Source organism: Kwoniella newhampshirensis, chromosome 2, assembly GCF_039105145.1.
Source record: "Kwoniella newhampshirensis strain CBS 13917 chromosome 2, whole genome shotgun sequence".
Lineage (NCBI taxonomy): Eukaryota > Fungi > Basidiomycota > Tremellomycetes > Tremellales > Cryptococcaceae > Kwoniella > Kwoniella newhampshirensis.
The window spans coordinates 1,233,104-1,248,743 of NC_089956.1; the positions used below are offsets into that span (position 1 = coordinate 1,233,104).

Consider the following 15,640-nt stretch of genomic DNA (forward strand, 5'->3'; position numbering starts at 1 on the left):
CAAGGTATGACAATGCGGTCTTGTATCATGCATTGCATAGCAAAAAAAGGTCACCCACGACCAACGCAGCTTGCCTCTTATGAAGGAGGAAGTAGGGAAGAACCGATTGCCACTGTGCTCCCATGTCACTTGGGACCTTTCCACAAGGCCCGTCGCACTACTGTAACGTATCCGTTCATCCGACATTCACTGTGCACAGCTCACTCGCTGTGCGAGCACATCCCATTCACTCTATGTTGCATGACCCCAAGCAAGCGCTACTTGTGTTGTCCTCCTATCGCCACCTTACCCGGTTCAAAAGCGGCGATGACCGCTCTGGAACGTATCATCTCATCAACATGCGTCGCGGCTGCCTTTTGCGTTTGTTGTCTTTCTTTCGGATCTTTGGGACAGCTGCACTGTCTCGACCTATCGACCAGTCCGACGCCGGGCACGAAAGACCCTCACACACGATGACCCATGATCCGCGTACTTCACATCAACAAGCTTTCGCGCAATTCCCACCACCACCTGTCCCCCCTGTAGTCCACTCTTCGCCAATTCATCCGATTGCAGCTCACTCGTTGCATCCCCATACACCGCCTCGGTCACAGTATGGCTCGTCACCACACTCATGTAGAGATCAACAGCTGGAATACTACGATAGAGCTCCACCTCCACCGTATGAGGCGTTTCCGTCGCCTCGATCACGGGTGACTGAACATCATTACGCCTCTTCACCCCAGACCCACAACCAACGTCCTCCCCAACGGCAGCCTCCCACACCAACACAGGCTCACCGAAGTAGGGGCAATGAATATCTGCTCGGCCTGAATACCTCTGTATCGATTCTCGATATCAACGGTAGCTCAATAGTCGAATCGTCTCCTGCTGCCCTTGCTTCACCGAGTAACTCTCCCAATTACAACAAACGATTACCTCCTCTTCCTCTTCTTCCTCCTCCCCTATCCTCATCTCACGCTCAAATCTCGAGTCACAGATCCGACTCGCCCCCCAACCTCGCAACGAGAGGTCCTCGGTCTAAATCCGAAGCCGGTCCATCTAATCAATATCTCTTCGCGCCACCTATCCCTCCTCGACCTGTCTCCCAATCGTCATCCTCAGTCCGATCTTCGTCCCCGCTCAAATCCTTCAAACCTTCCATACATCCACACTCCAGACCCCGCTTATCGGAAGAAGATTATCTCCAACCTCCATTACCAAGGACTCTCATCAAACCTCACTCCGATCCTTATTTGCCGTCTTCGAACAAAAGAGAAAGCAAGTCCAGGTCCTCTGCACAAAGCAGGCAAGGCGGAAAGAATGCGAAGGTGAAGGCGAAAATACCAAGGAACAACGAAGGTGCAGCTTGGACACCGGTCATCGATCTAACTCTCGACGCTTCCGATTCAGGTTCCGAAGCAGTTTCGGGACCAGAGTCTGACCCTCCTTCTGGTCAACTTACTGTCACACCCCTTTCTCATGCCCGTCGAAAGAGAGCATCATCCGAACAACCGCCTCGGCCGCCCCCTCTTGCCCTCTCTCCGTCACCCAAGCGACCGGGTACTGCCAACACACCTGGGAAAGCAGTCCAGTGTGCAGGATTCACAAGGACCGGACAACCATGTAAGAGACTTGTCAAAATGTCCGCACCGTATTTAGCTCAGAGAGACCCGAATTGTTTGAGTAACGGTGATGAAGGAGAAGACGGGGATGTAGGGACGGAGAGAGTGATGGGACGATATTGTAAAGATCATGCGGGAATGATCTGTCAGGTGGGAGGCTTCTACTGGCGAGGGAGAGGTGATAAAGCAGGCGTTTGGATCAATTTTGATGGTGAGGAATAGCATCTGAGATTGTCACATACACTTGTACTGACCATGAGACATAGATTACATACCGTCTCATTTGGGACAGCAAACACAGACTTTACTGCGGATGACAATGGAGAGTAAGCTCACGGCGAAAGTGAGTGGAAGGCTAGCTGAACTGCATGTCATCTCCGTCGTGAAGTCACGCCGCAGCGTGCTAACACACCTACGTTGTTCAGGAATCACCAGGATTTCTGTACGCCTATGAGCTGAAAGGTACGTTTTGGAGTTGTCAACGTCTCTTAACAGGTGCATCTCGGCTCACGCTCGACATTCCACCTCGTTGGCTCTGTAACAGATCTCGAAACTCCAATGTTGTCTTTCTTCAAGGTCGGTAGAACGGATAACGTACCTAGGAGGATCGGGCAGTGGACCAATCGTACGTATGACTGCCTCGGTCCTTTCTAGTCCCAAGCAGAGTCCCCAAATCTTCCCAGCCACAGCCGCGCTCGTTTGCCGATCGCTCACCCTCCTCTCATCACCCCCAATCGACGTGTCGACGAACTGTACCAATTGACTCTCTACTCATATACAGAATGTCAATCTAAAACACCTACTTTACGAGATATCTTCCCCCTCCCTCCATCCTCCTCCATGACTATTACCCCCACAGCTCTCAAGAGCCACACCCGTTATCTCTCAAATTCAAACCAACTACATCGATCTGGCACTCTGACCTCATCCTACTTACCGGGAGCTACGACCCATCTTACCTCGCCATGTCTAGCTATGAAAAGATGGGAACGACTCATCCATCTAGAATTATCAGACAGATCGGTCTCTTCCTCACCAGAATGTGCGAGAGCCTTTGACAAGGTCAGAGAGAAATGTGAGGATTGTGGGATGGGTCATCGAGAGATCTTCCCTTTGGTCAAGTCACCGGCGCAATCTGGAGGAAGGCAAGGAGATGTGTATGAGTTGGTCGTGGAGGTAATTTGTAGGTGGGAGAAATTCGTGAGCCAGATCACTAGTAAGAGCAATGGGCGATGAGTGGTCGGATGTGTTGTATGCGACTTGACTATACTTCCAAAGACCCCGCGAAACGATAGCCGAATCGGTATACAGTATCATCAAAATGTAGTCACGACGTAAAACGCTACAATAGCCAAAGCCCATACATCGTCCAGTGATCCCAAACCCAATTCGATTGAAACAGAACTTCATCATATCCTACCCATCATCAAAAAGTCGTATGAACAGTCTCGTCGTACAGTCATTACACTCGTGTCGATTATCGCGTCGTAGCAGTCGTGAACAGTCGTCGTCCATCACACTCGCATTTCGATCTCATAGCTACTCCGTCGACTCGTGCTACAATTCAGAGGTAATACCTCTTCGTTCGATCGCGACTCCTCAGTCCACTACTACCAAATAGCGAAGTCCGCTCATCAGCATCTTGCTTTCTCAAACAACAAAAAAAAAGGGATCAGACACACAGTTCACCTCTGGGTCCTGATCTGATGTCTAGACCTATTCTGATCACCAGGATCACGAACCATTCCAGATATTCTGCAAAGATGGCGAGCAGACAAAAGATGTCATGGACGATCTTCGCTGGGATCGTACTTGGTTCTTTGTTTGCGAGTGATTTAGGTTTAGCGGTGTTCAACACAGGTTGTCGTTTTACCAGAATGTGAGTCTCCTCACCAATCGGCTCATTATCATCTTCGTTTTCGTTATCGTGATCATCGTTGTGGATTTCGTTAACGTCATGGTCACTGTGGATTCGTGCGTCCAATGTCCATGACGTCTCTTTCCCTTTCCCCTTCCCTCTAGCCTCCGGCTCGTCTCCACCGTTCTCGCGACTTCCAGACACACCTTGAGCACAAATTGACCTCACTCTCCTATGAGCCAGTGCATACTTCCTGGGCGTCTCTTCCTTCTTCTCCAACAATCCTGACCTGATACCCAAAAAGGTCATAGTCTTCCGACTCTGTTGTGGCATTGATACCACCTTCTCATCACCAATGACCTCGGCTACTTTTAGATTCATCTCTTCGCAGCAGTCCCCTGCATCCCAGCGACCCTCAGGAGCACTCCAGCACTTCACACCAGCTCGAAGGGGTCTCAACTTCTGCTCGACCTTTCCTCTTAACCTTTTTTCTTCAATCGGGGCTGGGATGGACCGTCGTCCTTGTCCATGAAGAGCAACCAAAGGTACAGGCGCAGTCGATCGATCCTCACACATATTTCGAGCATTCTCCGCCCACCTTATCTTCCTCATCTTCGCTGCTTCGCCCAGCAACTCATCAACCGTTTGATCCAATCCTGCTTCTCTCAGGGAGCCTCTCGGCAACATCGAAACGCTCGAGTTCATGGTCGACGAGAACACTGCGCTGGGCGCAAGAGCTATGGCGAGACTGGAAAGTGCCGCTGAGACGTTTGGCGGAAGCGGAAGAGGCGGCTGTGTCATTGATGAGACGCACGAGGTGTCCATCTCCTCGTCGTCACCATCGTCATCGTCCTCGGTCACGTTGGTGGCTTGCCCCAACCCGTAGTGCGAGTCGGAATCTGTATCTTCTTGGTCGCTCGAAGAGGCAGACGAGATACCGATAACCTGTTTTCGTTCCCATCGGATGTCGTCCAGACTTCTCAGGTTTTCATTCCAGTCATCTCCGAATTCACTTCCAAGCTCGCTTTCCAACGTCCTCCCCACACCAGCCAAAACGCCACCCAGACTTTGATTGACATACGCACGCATGCTCGCCATTCTCGAGCTGATAGAAGCGAATGCGGGACCGGGGCTAGCGGTGAGCGATCGAGAGGGCGATCTCGAGTGTGGACGGGAGTCAAATTCGAGAGTACAACGAGCGTTCGGGGAAGGACATTTGACGGACGGCCGAGGTGAGGGCCACGGGGATCGACGATGGGTCGAGGATCTGCGAGATGATTTGCCCTTCTTCAAGTTGAACGAATCCTCCACGATCGCAATATGAAGGCTAGGTGAGCGAGGACTGACTTTCTCACGAGACGCCGGACTGTACTCGACAGGAGTGAGCAAGTCGTTGCTTGTGATCTGACCAATGTCTCCAAGAGAGATACTCAGTCGACGACTTTGCTTCTTTTGTGCATCGAAAGTCGATGAACGAGTACGTGGTAAAGTAGGTGAATGACTGAGCCCGTCATCGCTTGATGAGATATTCGCCGAATCCATCTCATCGACGGGGATGATGGGCAAGGCAATCGCAGAATGGGATCTTGATGGCAAAGCGTTCCGGAGGGGTTGTCTCTCATCGTGAGAGTACGTTCGTGGCGGAGCGAACCTGCTGTTAACAAATTGACTATTCATCGATGGTCGAGAAGGGCCAGCTGACGTTGACGGCAACAACGCCGCAGACGCGAACTCAGGGAAAGCAGTTGCACCCCATCCCATCCGTTGGTTCTCAGTGACTCGGTCCATCTCCTCCTCGATAGGTTCAACTTCGGGATGTCTCGTCATAATATTTGTTTCTTGCTCCTTCTGTCCATTGACTTCTCTTCTTTTCCATCCAATGCCAACAGACTGCCCGAGTTGAGGTGCAGATTCGTCCGTCTGAGCCATCCTCTCATCCGCTCTTAGCAATTCCCGCTGCATCTTCTCAACATCCTTCTTCAGTCTAGCTACAACTTTCCGCTGACTGTCTTCTCCGTCCAAAGCCTCCGCCAGGGCCTCTTCAAGTATAGCGATACGTTCTTCGTTTTCTGCTTGGATTGCTGAGAGTCGATCGTATCGGGGTGAAGAGGATTTTGGTAGCCGAGCGGAGGAAAGGCCAGAACGAAGTTTCGGTCGGGGGTTGCTGCCATCTGATGACTTGCCAAGGACGTGATCACTTGATCTTGATGCGAAGTGGATCTGTTCGGGCGGTGAGACTTGATCGGCAAGCTCAGGCGAACGAAGAGTCACGGGCGAGTCGAGTGCGTTCTCGAACCGTCTGGGAAAACATGACTCGCTGTTTGATGCATCCGCCATGGGAGGAAAGTATTCGTTCTGTGGAAGCTGGTAAGATTCGCCTCGTTGCGACTCATAAGTTGGTTGTTCGAGACGAGACAGGTTTGGTGATTTGCGCTTGCTGGAAGTTCGACGGGCGGACAAGTTATGGATATGATCCCGCAGTGGTCGCACACTGGCTTCGATTTGTAATGAGACAAGATGGGCAGGGATTCGAGCCTTCACTTGGCTTGGAAGAGATGCGACCACCTGTTCGTGATTTCTTAGTGCTCTATAGGCGACTTCAGCTGCCATGAGGAGTTCTGCGAAGGATCGAATGTAAGCACCGATCTTGAGGCGATATTGGTGGAATCGGTAGGCAATGCTAATGAGTATGAACGCTCAGTACTCACCGCTATCCCTTCGTTTCAGTAACCACTTGACTTCCCTTAGTCTGTCCCTCACAGCACTCTCATCCAATTCCTCCTCGCTACCCATTTCCTCCTCCACGTTGACCTTCAGATTTTGCCCCAGACCAAAGTCCACGTCCAGGCCTATTGCTCTCGCAGCATCTGTCGCTCTTCTCGCCCGTAAGTGCTCCTCAACCTGCAACTGATCTGCTGCATCCTCACTTGGTGATGCCGATGATCGACGAGAGAGTATACCTGAATCTTGTCGTGGTGGTGTGTGAGTCGGGTTGGTAACGGGAGTAGGTTGTACGGTTGGCATATCCATATGTGGGAGCTGCTGACCGTAAGGTGGAGGAGGGGAAGGTTCCGCTTGTGTCAGAGTATCGGTGTTTGAACAACCAGGCAAATGTAACGATGAAGGGAGTCCCAGTCCAATGGGTCCGATCCCTCTTGATTTGACCGGCGAGGTGGACAACGACGGGTCTTCTTCCAGGGGCGTGGTCATCGTCCCCTCCACATCGAGACCAAAGCTGACATCAGCGGGACTTGCACTGATTTTACTCAGCTCATTGCGTTGTCTTGTGCAAGCGTCCGATTTGGGAGTTTCCTCCACTCTCGGTTTGTAGGAATTGTAGGGGCGGGAAACAGAGGAGGGCATCGGACGGATATGACTTTGCTTGTCGGGTACGATCAGAGGTGCTCGTTTTTTACGACTGATCGATCCGGGTGGGCGAGGTCGACGAGCGGCCGGTGTGGGAGTGTACATCATGATGGCGCCAAGTGCAACGAATCCTCACGATGTAGGAGTTGTCAGCTAGATACAAGTGGTCGTAGTGTCAGTGTGTGCTATCCCCGTCGTGAAAAGCCAAGGTGTCGAGGTGTCGAAGTCAGATCGGTGAGAACGAGAAGCCTCTTAGCTGATTTGCTCACGTTTGTGCTTCGCTCTCAGAAATCTGAGTAAGACCAGATGTTCCAAGCCTCCCAACCCCCTACCCCCCTCGTGGAGTTGCGCAAGAACGTCACACTCCCTGTTCCTTTTTCCAGAAAGCGTGGCAGAGTGTGTCACTTGTGTATCCCTAAGTAGGGAGAACACCCTGTGATGTGTGTGACGTTTGCGATGTCTCGGTGTGACTGCGGGCGGATGTGGAGAGAATTGTGAAATCTGGTGTTTTGGGAAAGCCGGGACCGACGGGGACGATGGACAAGTTCAGGATGGAGCTGGTCGTTGCTGTTGTCATCGATGAGGGGTCTGTTGTCGAAGCTGTTGGACCTTGAATTACACAAGTGTGTTGATGTCGAGGTCGTCGCTCATTATCTTTGTTGACAACGTCTCCAATCAACAAGTCGCCAAGCTCAAACCACGCTTTACAAGATTTGGACTTTGACTCGGAAGATACTCGTTCCCACCCCCGCCATGCACAGTAACGTTCAGACACATGTTTGGTTGTTTATCACATATACCCTCATCTCATCTCATGGGAATTGAAAGCAACGTCGTCGTCGATGATATATGTCCGTGGGATGGAAGTCGAGGAGAATAATAAACAACAACAAAGGTCAGGCGCGTTTCACAAGAAGGAGCACCACTCGTTCCCGTTAGCGTGCCGTGGTGCCGTGGTGCCGTAATCAAGCGAGAAGGGCTTGCACGGAGATTTTGATAAGATCGTTTGCGTGCGAGGTTACGTTGTATGCAAGCATGCACATGCATTTGATCGGCAAAGTGAAGAATCGTTGGCACTCTGCTCGGTCGAGCCGCAACAACATAACGCTGCTGTGACAGATGACTCGCCACGCATACCAGCACCGCGCACGCACCACATACAGCGACCCATCGAAAAATTAACTTATCCGCGATCCCACATAAGCCACGCGCGCGAGCTGAAATTCAATGTGGCACTTTTCACCCCCTGTGTGGCACTTGGCACTCTTTCGCAGAAACAGCCTCATCTCCCTCCCTCTTCGTCCGATTTCGTCTCGAATCGATGCATCTTGTTCCCCAACATGTCAGGAATCAAAAAGAGATGGTAGGACTGCCCCAGAGAGGGTCGAACTCTCGACCTTCCGATTGTAGATTACGTAATCTGAGCGAATGCTCAGGACTAATAACAGTCGACTGCTGTAACCAACTCAGCCATGGGGCATCTGAACGGTGGGTCCCGTTTTGGCGTTGTTATAATCTGGGTGACTTGAGGGTGTAGGACCGAGGGCTGATGACTTGTACGATCCTGTTTGAGAGGTTGTGCGATACGTCGGGTGGCGAGAGACGACGTTGTTCGAGCCCGCAGAGAGCCGCACCGAACGGGACGATTGTTGAGGTTTAAATCCTTCCGCTTGATAATGAGTTATCTAGCCCCAGCACTTGGCTCCTTTAGGTGGACGTGAAGGCGCGGTATGGTTGCAGCTGATTTCTTGAAGGTAATGAATGGACGAATAGATGTATGGATGTTACGAAAAGGGGATGATTGTCGAAGTGATGATAAGAGACTCGCGCGAGGTAGTACATCGTTGTGAGCGGCAACATGCTGAGTGGCACGGACCACCTCGCCTCGCCTTCCTTTCGCCGAGTAACACCGCATGCACACACATCTATACACGATGCATCCTTTGGGGTTCTTGACGATGTATCACTGCGTCTCTGAGTGTCTTCTATCTCTATACATGCAGTTCAGTTGGGATACGGAACAGTTGGGGTAATTCGAAAATGTCTGCACCTTCGACTCGTGACGAGCGCTTTGTGGCGAGAGTAGAGGATGAAGAGACATCTAGCGAAGAATCCCACGAGTTCGGCCAAGTGAGTCTGAGTGTCCGTTCGCAATTAGATACTGGTTGCTGATAAAAGGAGCTGGTAGCAATCACCAAATATTGCTAAACATGCTAAGATGATGATGTCTGCTGTCGACACTATGCACCAGGTCAGTCGCCACTTCCAGAGCAGCTTGACTCGGTATCTGCGATAATACTAGGTAGGGCTGACTGGACGATCGGCGGTCACAGAGCAAATACAATCCTGACGATGGTAGATCATGGCGTCCTAAAGATGTCAAGCGTCACGCCAAACTGGTAGGTGATACTCCAAGGATCACGAACAGATAAAGCTGACACTCTTTAGACCGAGCAGAACGCCGAAGAGATCAAGTCCATCATTCGGGATATGAGCAATGGTATCCCACGAGACGTTCCCGAGACACTCTTGTCCCAATGTAATAGAGCACTCACTCTCATTCGACGCAAGCAGCGAAAAGCTATGAAGAGGCAGAACCTCATCTGTCAGGAGAGGAGGAAAGTGTTTGAAAAGGTGGAAGAGATCGTTGCTCATAGTTTCAAAGTAAGAGAAGAGGCTATGCGGCTCTGTCTCGGTAAAATGGTTGAGAATATGAGTCAGAATCGGGGAAGGTAAATGACGTCCAGCACAAGTGATGACATTCCAACAGAAGACCCATCCAGTAAAATTAATATTATACGAGACTGATTCGTTGAGAAGACATGTGCATTGATATGCAGAGTAAGTACGTCTACAGGACCAAACGTTCATGCTGCGAACTCGCTTGTTATTCAAATGCACTCCACCGCCTACTGTCAAGTTCTTCTTCCAACATCGATCCCCTGTTGTCTTCCAGTAGAACCACCTTCTTCAATTTCTTCCGCTTCCTAGAATCGGTCTGCCTCGAGCCTTCCTTCCCTCTCGCCCTCCCCCTGCTTCCATTCTGAGTCCTCCTCTCTTTCAGTCCTCTTCTGGACTATACGGGGTTCAAGAACTATCTGTCGACGACTTATCTATCTAATCTCACACCCGTTCTCGACCTGAACCTGCTCGAAATGCTAGCCCGGAAAAGAGTTCAGAAGCAGAGCGGCGGGCCTTGAAGCAAGAAAGGCTCAATGTCTGTCCCGAAAAGAATTCATCAAGAAAGAGGCAGATCGAGCGGCAGCGATCGAAAACGGGCAGAAAGGGGAAGACAACATCGAACAAGAGGAGGACACGGCGCAAGAAGACAGCATGGTGAAGAAGATGAGGGGGACGCGAGCAGTGAGTGTAAGTCTTTCGGACGCTTCAAGCTGTACGCTGACTTGCAAATCTGTCAGACCACTCTTCGCATCGGTCGAGATGCTAAAGCGATGATGTTCTCTCCAGTGATGATGATCCATGTGGGTTCAGATTTCTTGCTTCTCGAGGAGATGTCTTATCTGCGAAGACGCTGATGTCAGGGATTCAGGGGTCTGCACATGATTTCGGGCTGAAAAAGTGGCAGCTGAAAGAGGTCCAGCGAGCCAAAAGACTGGTGAGTCCAAAATAGACTGCAAACTGTATTCCACTGGATCACTTCGATTCAGCGCTGATACTGTGACTGCATGCAGAGCTATCCAAGAAGCGAGACATCAACACCGACGGACACCCTCCATCATCCGCGATTTCGTCAACGGTGTGTACCGTGACAACCCGAAAAACAAAACGGCCGAAGGTCCGTCGCATGCTGCCTCTGATTCGCGGGAGACAGCAGGTGACGGCGTACGAGTATGGGGAGAGGGTGAAAGAGAGAGAAGACATGGTGGAAAGGGTGATGGAGCTCGGTTGTATAAACCGAGATCACGAAGCGGGAGGTGATCCAGCTGTGGCTGGGAGACGTTGTCAAGTACTCCGCTTCAGGTTTGGGACTCCCCGTAGTCGCGTAGAGGGCGTCGGCGAGGAAGTAGTTCGCCTTGCTCCGTTCCAGGACAGCGAGGCAAAAGTTTGTCTGGCGTAGGTACGTGATCTTCTGTACCTTGAAAGTATCCCTTGACGAGGTTCATCGAGACGGAAGCTGAACGATCGGTCAGCTTCTAGAGATGATGGGCGAGAATTACAAACCTGCTCACAAGCAAGCTGGGATGGGGCGACACCTTCCAACAAGCCGCATGCCTCCATGAGACCTATCACCTCCTCCAGATTGGAGGGGTTTATTGTTTGCTAAAAAGACTTTGGTAGTCTTCGATTTGGCGGCTGCTTCCTTCTTGGCCGGTCGGGCCGGAGCTTGTGCGAGGATCCCTCTTCGTCTTCGTCTTCGTCGTCGTCATCGACGAAACCTTTGGGCTACCAACATATCTTCAGCCAAAGACCAGCGTACAGTGTTAGCAAGTCTGAGTACTCACCGAAGAGTCGACAACCCTAGCTCGCCTCCTGCCAGGAGCGACCTTCCCTCCTCTACCACCACGGCCTCCCTTGCCTCCCTGTCTGGGAGTACTGTTGGCCGATCGCTCGGTCCCCTCCAGGATCTCTTCGTCGTCGTCGGACGAAACGGGGTAGATCTAAGAATCACCTCAAGGTCAGCTCATGTCTCCCAGCTGACTGTAGATCAACTCACCCGTTTGGTTGATCTCTTGGCGGGAGGCTTTGATGCCTTGGCCGTGTTTGAGGTTTTGGGTGCCATCGTGATCTACCAGATAAAGTTAGCTCATGGCATGTCCGATAGGCGGTGGGAAGACACTCACGTATTGAGTAACTTATATGGTTTGATCGAGAGCGACGATTAGAGCGAGGAGATCAGCAACAGTGCGAAGGACATAACGGTGATCGAATAACTGTGTATTCCCACTGATAAACAGTCAACCTTTTCAAAGTCGCTTTTAGAGAGATGAATAACAAATCGAAGAGTTTCCGTCACTTGAAGAAGAAAAGAATCTAGCTGGGCAATGAGAACTGCTATTGAATAAAAACAGCATTCCGGCAGATGCCGTTCAGTGGTTGCCTAGGATCACCAATCACGTTTGGGGGAGAATGACCATTGGAGGGCATTCGACTTTTCAACAGAGTCCCTAAGCAGAGTGGGCACTTTCAGTATGAGGATCTCCACGATAGTTTGTCCTCTTCGTGAGGCATTGGTCACAATGTGATTGTCAACGGACGAGTCGACTGAGTCCAGACTGCTACACGAATAGTACGCGAAGTGAAATAAGTTTCCCGTCCAATCATGTTTGAGAGCAGGGTTGTGTAAGAACTCAGCTAGGAGTAGGCATACAGTACATGTACGACTTGGATTTAGATTCTTCAGTAATAGTGAAGCGAAGTATATGATAGCAAAGATGGGTTGGGATCAGCCGTCGAGCGGTGCATTGCATGGTGACCTTCAGCAGGGAAGAGTCGATTTCGAGTTACGCCACAAAGTCGCCTCGTCTCAGAGGTTCACTGTAACTTACGATCGTCGTAATTGCTCTTGAAGAGTCCTTTTTGAGATGGAGCTGTCTTCCTTTCGAGTGGGACCATCAAAGCATGAAAAGATATGAGGATCCAAGAATGAAGAGTTGAGCTCGTCGTACTTGGTCATGTGTGGAGACTGTGGGTCTGAACACAAGTCAATGGCTGGCGAGTACCGTGAATTACACTGGACATATAATTTAGCATTGCTCCCAGGTCAAAAGAGAAAATGCCGACGAAGAGTGAATTACATGCGAGTCTCTGTACACTGTATATCATCGCATTCCCATCTAGGGTCATGATTTTTCGGACAACAGCCACCTATGCTACATGCTATCATATACTTCGTGAATCTTGAAAACATATTCCTATACCCTACTAACGGAAGAAACCCCTTTCATCCACCAACTCATCGACAAGTTTCTTCAGCTCATCATCGCCCTCCAAGTCAACCAACTCTTCGACGTCGTTCATACCTAGCAAATACGCCATAGCATGACCCGTTCCGATAGAAGTGATCGAACCGAGAGGGTTGACGAGATTCATGAACGCGTTGTAGCTGAGAGTTTCCCTTGTGTCATCGTCGTGAGCATCATCGTCCTCCTCCTCTTCGTCGCCTTCCTCCTCCTGCCCTTCTTCTCCTCCTGCTTCTTCTTCTTCTTCTTCTTCTTCTTCTTCTTCTTCAGCCATCTCCTCGTCGTTCTCCTTTTCACTCTCATCGTCGGTCATGACGACGTCGGCTTCAACCTCTGGATACCCCAGAATCTCTTCGGCGACATCGACAAATGTATAGTTCGCGAGCTTGAAGGTCCGTTTTAGAGTGTCGCGCTTCTGTCGTTTCAAGTTACTCCAAGTTAGACGCAGGCTCTTACATTTGCCATCCCTCAGTATACTGACTTTCCGAATCAACTTTTTCGCTTCTTTGATCTCCACCAAGTCCATCTTAGGTAAAGGGCAATGTTCACACTGATGCATAGGTGGTGTCAGCTTTGTATCGAATCTGATGAAATCGAGGCACTTACGATACCAATCAATATATCGGTGTACGCTTTCAAAACTTGATAAGGCATGTATCTTTTCCTACCGGTCGCTGGGTCTAAGAGCGGCTGCTGGGTGATGGGGTCGACCTTGAGCGACCTTTCGACCAAGAAAGTCATATAGGTCAAGATTCGTTCTGCAGTCAAACCGTCAGCAGCAATAGGTATACCCGATCGAACAGACTCGTACTCACCTAGAAAACCTTCTTTCTGCCTCTCCATCCCCCGGAGGGCATACCAACCGTAAGGATCGTCCTCTTGGCGATGTAACATCCCAAATTCCCAGTAAGTCTTGATCCAGGGATTTAACATCTCATCCGGACAATTAGGAAGAATGCGGGCCAAATCGGCGATAAGTTTCATCTCTGCAGGATCGAGGTCTCGCATAGCGTCGTCGATCGTATACGGTCTGGCAGGGAGGGGGCCAGCTGCGGCGAAGAGCTCGTCGACGGTGGCGGATTCAGCGGTCTTGCTGAGGTCGTAGTCGCTGAAGAAGGACATGATGGGGTGGGAGTGATACTGGAGGTGACATCAGCCCCGAGTCTGCGCAAGAAGTTTCGGGAACGGGTGGCACTCACCGATAGATGATGAAGTGTGGATGGGTAAGAAAGGTGAGAGGGTGTGATTTTGATTCTTGCTTGGATCGTCAGACGAATTGGTACAGAAGGTAAAGATGAGAAAGAGAAAGAGAAAGAGAAGGAAGAGATCGATACGAGTCAGAGGATCCTATATATATACATAGACCCGAGCGTGTGTGCCGGGGTGTGAGGATCCGTGAACGACTGACACGTGATGATGACACGACCCCCTGTCTCCTTTCGCCATGACAGGTACGTCACCTGGAGAGGTCCGAGCGGGGGTATCATGGTGTGAGGGGTTTTGCTCAGAAGACTTGTGTCATTGATATCTCTGGGGCACCTTTCGATGCTCTCCGTAGAGACGGTATCGAGCTCGTCATCAGACTGCTTTTGGTTGCATGCAGGAACATTGACACACCTGCCAGGCAGACGGCCAACTCATGGGGTAAGGATCAAACGTCGGGATATCGACGACCAGCACGGAGAATGATACACCGCCACATCTGTTTGTGATGTCTACAACCACATGGACCAAAAGTATCGCGCTGGCGGTGAAGCCGCGTTTCTTTAGACCGGTTACTCTTTCTCGCCACTCACTTGATATCTCTCTTAGATATCCATCTCCAACATACCAGCAATACCATCCCCATCACTCAAATTCCACACACAATGTCACTCCTCCCTCAATATCGCAAAGACATGACCGACTCCGAGTCCGTCCCCCTCTTCATGGACGAGCACGACGAGCATGATCCTTCACCGGCGTATCCCCCTCGACTTGGCGCAGACGGGCCATCGGACGGATCGCACAATGTGACGTATACGTTTGTGCCCCGTTGGCCTGTGTTGGGTGAACAGCAGGATGCGTTGGGTGTACTGGGCAGGACTAAGGAGGTGAGTGTGATGGTTCACTCCTGGGGTTCGGATTTGGGACCGTCTTTTCTCTCTATCGTGGTCGTGCCTCACCAGTACAATATTCGAAACTCCTCATCTCTCCTCATCTTCTCTTCCGTTCGTCAGAGTTCAGAACCCGCAACATCATACTGTGATGAGAGAATCATCCGCTGAAAGGTCTTCATCACCGGCAGGAAACGATCTCCCGTGTCCAACGCGGTTTCCCCCAATTGGCCGATTACCCACCTAACCGGATCGAGTTCCTCGTCCCCGTTCCTCCTCTCGCCGGCGCCGAAGATACCACTTTCACCAACAACAACACCCTGAACAACAACAACAACAACGATAGATGGGGTCGGGTGATGGATGAGGCTTGGCCGGGGTTCCAAGCTAGTCCTCCGACGAGATTGAGGGTTCAGGTTGTGGATGGGCCAGGTGATCTGGAAGGTAGTGAGTGGACGTCGTTCTCTGTGCTGGTCCTGGTGCTGGAACGAAAGAAACGTGATGTTTCGTGCTAGCTCCACCACAGTTTGCTCATGACGTCGTGTTTTAGGGAAAGCCATTGAACGTCGCAAGGCCTTGAGGAACAATTTGATCGTCATCGCTTGCATATTCTCGCCTATTTGGTTGATAGGAGGTGGTTCGTCCATTCTCTGGCTCTGCGGAATCATTTAGGTGGACTACTGCAATGTCTTTCTCTGGCAAGGGCCCGTTGTGTACACGATTGTTGTTGCTTTGTAGTCCTGTATACTCGCCGATGCATCATACAAGTGTACATGCTATCGTTACTCGGATCGC

The 15,640-nt window shown here is 50.8% G+C and overlaps 6 protein-coding genes across 6 annotated transcripts; 3 read left to right on the forward strand and 3 right to left on the reverse strand.

Moving 5' to 3' along the window:
- Nucleotides 1-452: 452 nt before the first annotated feature.
- On the forward strand, nucleotides 453-2,840 carry IAR55_001156 (uncharacterized protein; the record flags this gene model as incomplete). Its single annotated transcript, XM_066944283.1, has 5 exons — nucleotides 453-1,815; nucleotides 1,871-1,947; nucleotides 2,030-2,066; nucleotides 2,149-2,229; nucleotides 2,386-2,840. The coding sequence occupies 5 exons, from the start codon at nucleotides 453-455 to the stop codon at nucleotides 2,838-2,840; spliced, it is 2,013 nt and encodes a 670-aa protein (XP_066805484.1).
- A 436-nt stretch (nucleotides 2,841-3,276) lies between these two features.
- IAR55_001157 (uncharacterized protein) lies at nucleotides 3,277-6,936 on the reverse strand (the record flags this gene model as incomplete). Its single annotated transcript, XM_066944284.1, has 2 exons — nucleotides 3,277-6,080; nucleotides 6,171-6,936. 2 exons carry the CDS (start codon nucleotides 6,934-6,936, stop codon nucleotides 3,277-3,279), a joined length of 3,570 nt encoding a protein of 1,189 aa, XP_066805485.1.
- Nucleotides 6,937-8,868: 1,932 nt separating this feature from the next.
- On the forward strand, nucleotides 8,869-10,364 carry IAR55_001158 (uncharacterized protein; the record flags this gene model as incomplete). The annotated part of the gene is made up of 6 exons (XM_066944285.1): nucleotides 8,869-8,958; nucleotides 9,017-9,079; nucleotides 9,162-9,227; nucleotides 9,277-9,492; nucleotides 9,991-10,191; nucleotides 10,248-10,364. 6 exons carry the CDS (start codon nucleotides 8,869-8,871, stop codon nucleotides 10,362-10,364), a joined length of 753 nt encoding a protein of 250 aa, XP_066805486.1.
- A 745-nt stretch (nucleotides 10,365-11,109) lies between these two features.
- IAR55_001159 (uncharacterized protein) lies at nucleotides 11,110-11,569 on the reverse strand (the record flags this gene model as incomplete). The annotated part of the gene is made up of 3 exons (XM_066944286.1): nucleotides 11,110-11,232; nucleotides 11,292-11,447; nucleotides 11,504-11,569. 3 exons carry the CDS (start codon nucleotides 11,567-11,569, stop codon nucleotides 11,110-11,112), a joined length of 345 nt encoding a protein of 114 aa, XP_066805487.1.
- A 1,142-nt stretch (nucleotides 11,570-12,711) lies between these two features.
- IAR55_001160 (uncharacterized protein) lies at nucleotides 12,712-13,871 on the reverse strand (the record flags this gene model as incomplete). The annotated part of the gene is made up of 3 exons (XM_066944287.1): nucleotides 12,712-13,299; nucleotides 13,356-13,507; nucleotides 13,565-13,871. The coding sequence occupies 3 exons, from the start codon at nucleotides 13,869-13,871 to the stop codon at nucleotides 12,712-12,714; spliced, it is 1,047 nt and encodes a 348-aa protein (XP_066805488.1).
- A 746-nt stretch (nucleotides 13,872-14,617) lies between these two features.
- On the forward strand, nucleotides 14,618-15,517 carry IAR55_001161 (uncharacterized protein; the record flags this gene model as incomplete). The annotated part of the gene is made up of 3 exons (XM_066944288.1): nucleotides 14,618-14,842; nucleotides 15,037-15,292; nucleotides 15,396-15,517. 3 exons carry the CDS (start codon nucleotides 14,618-14,620, stop codon nucleotides 15,515-15,517), a joined length of 603 nt encoding a protein of 200 aa, XP_066805489.1.
- Nucleotides 15,518-15,640: the final 123 nt, after the last annotated feature.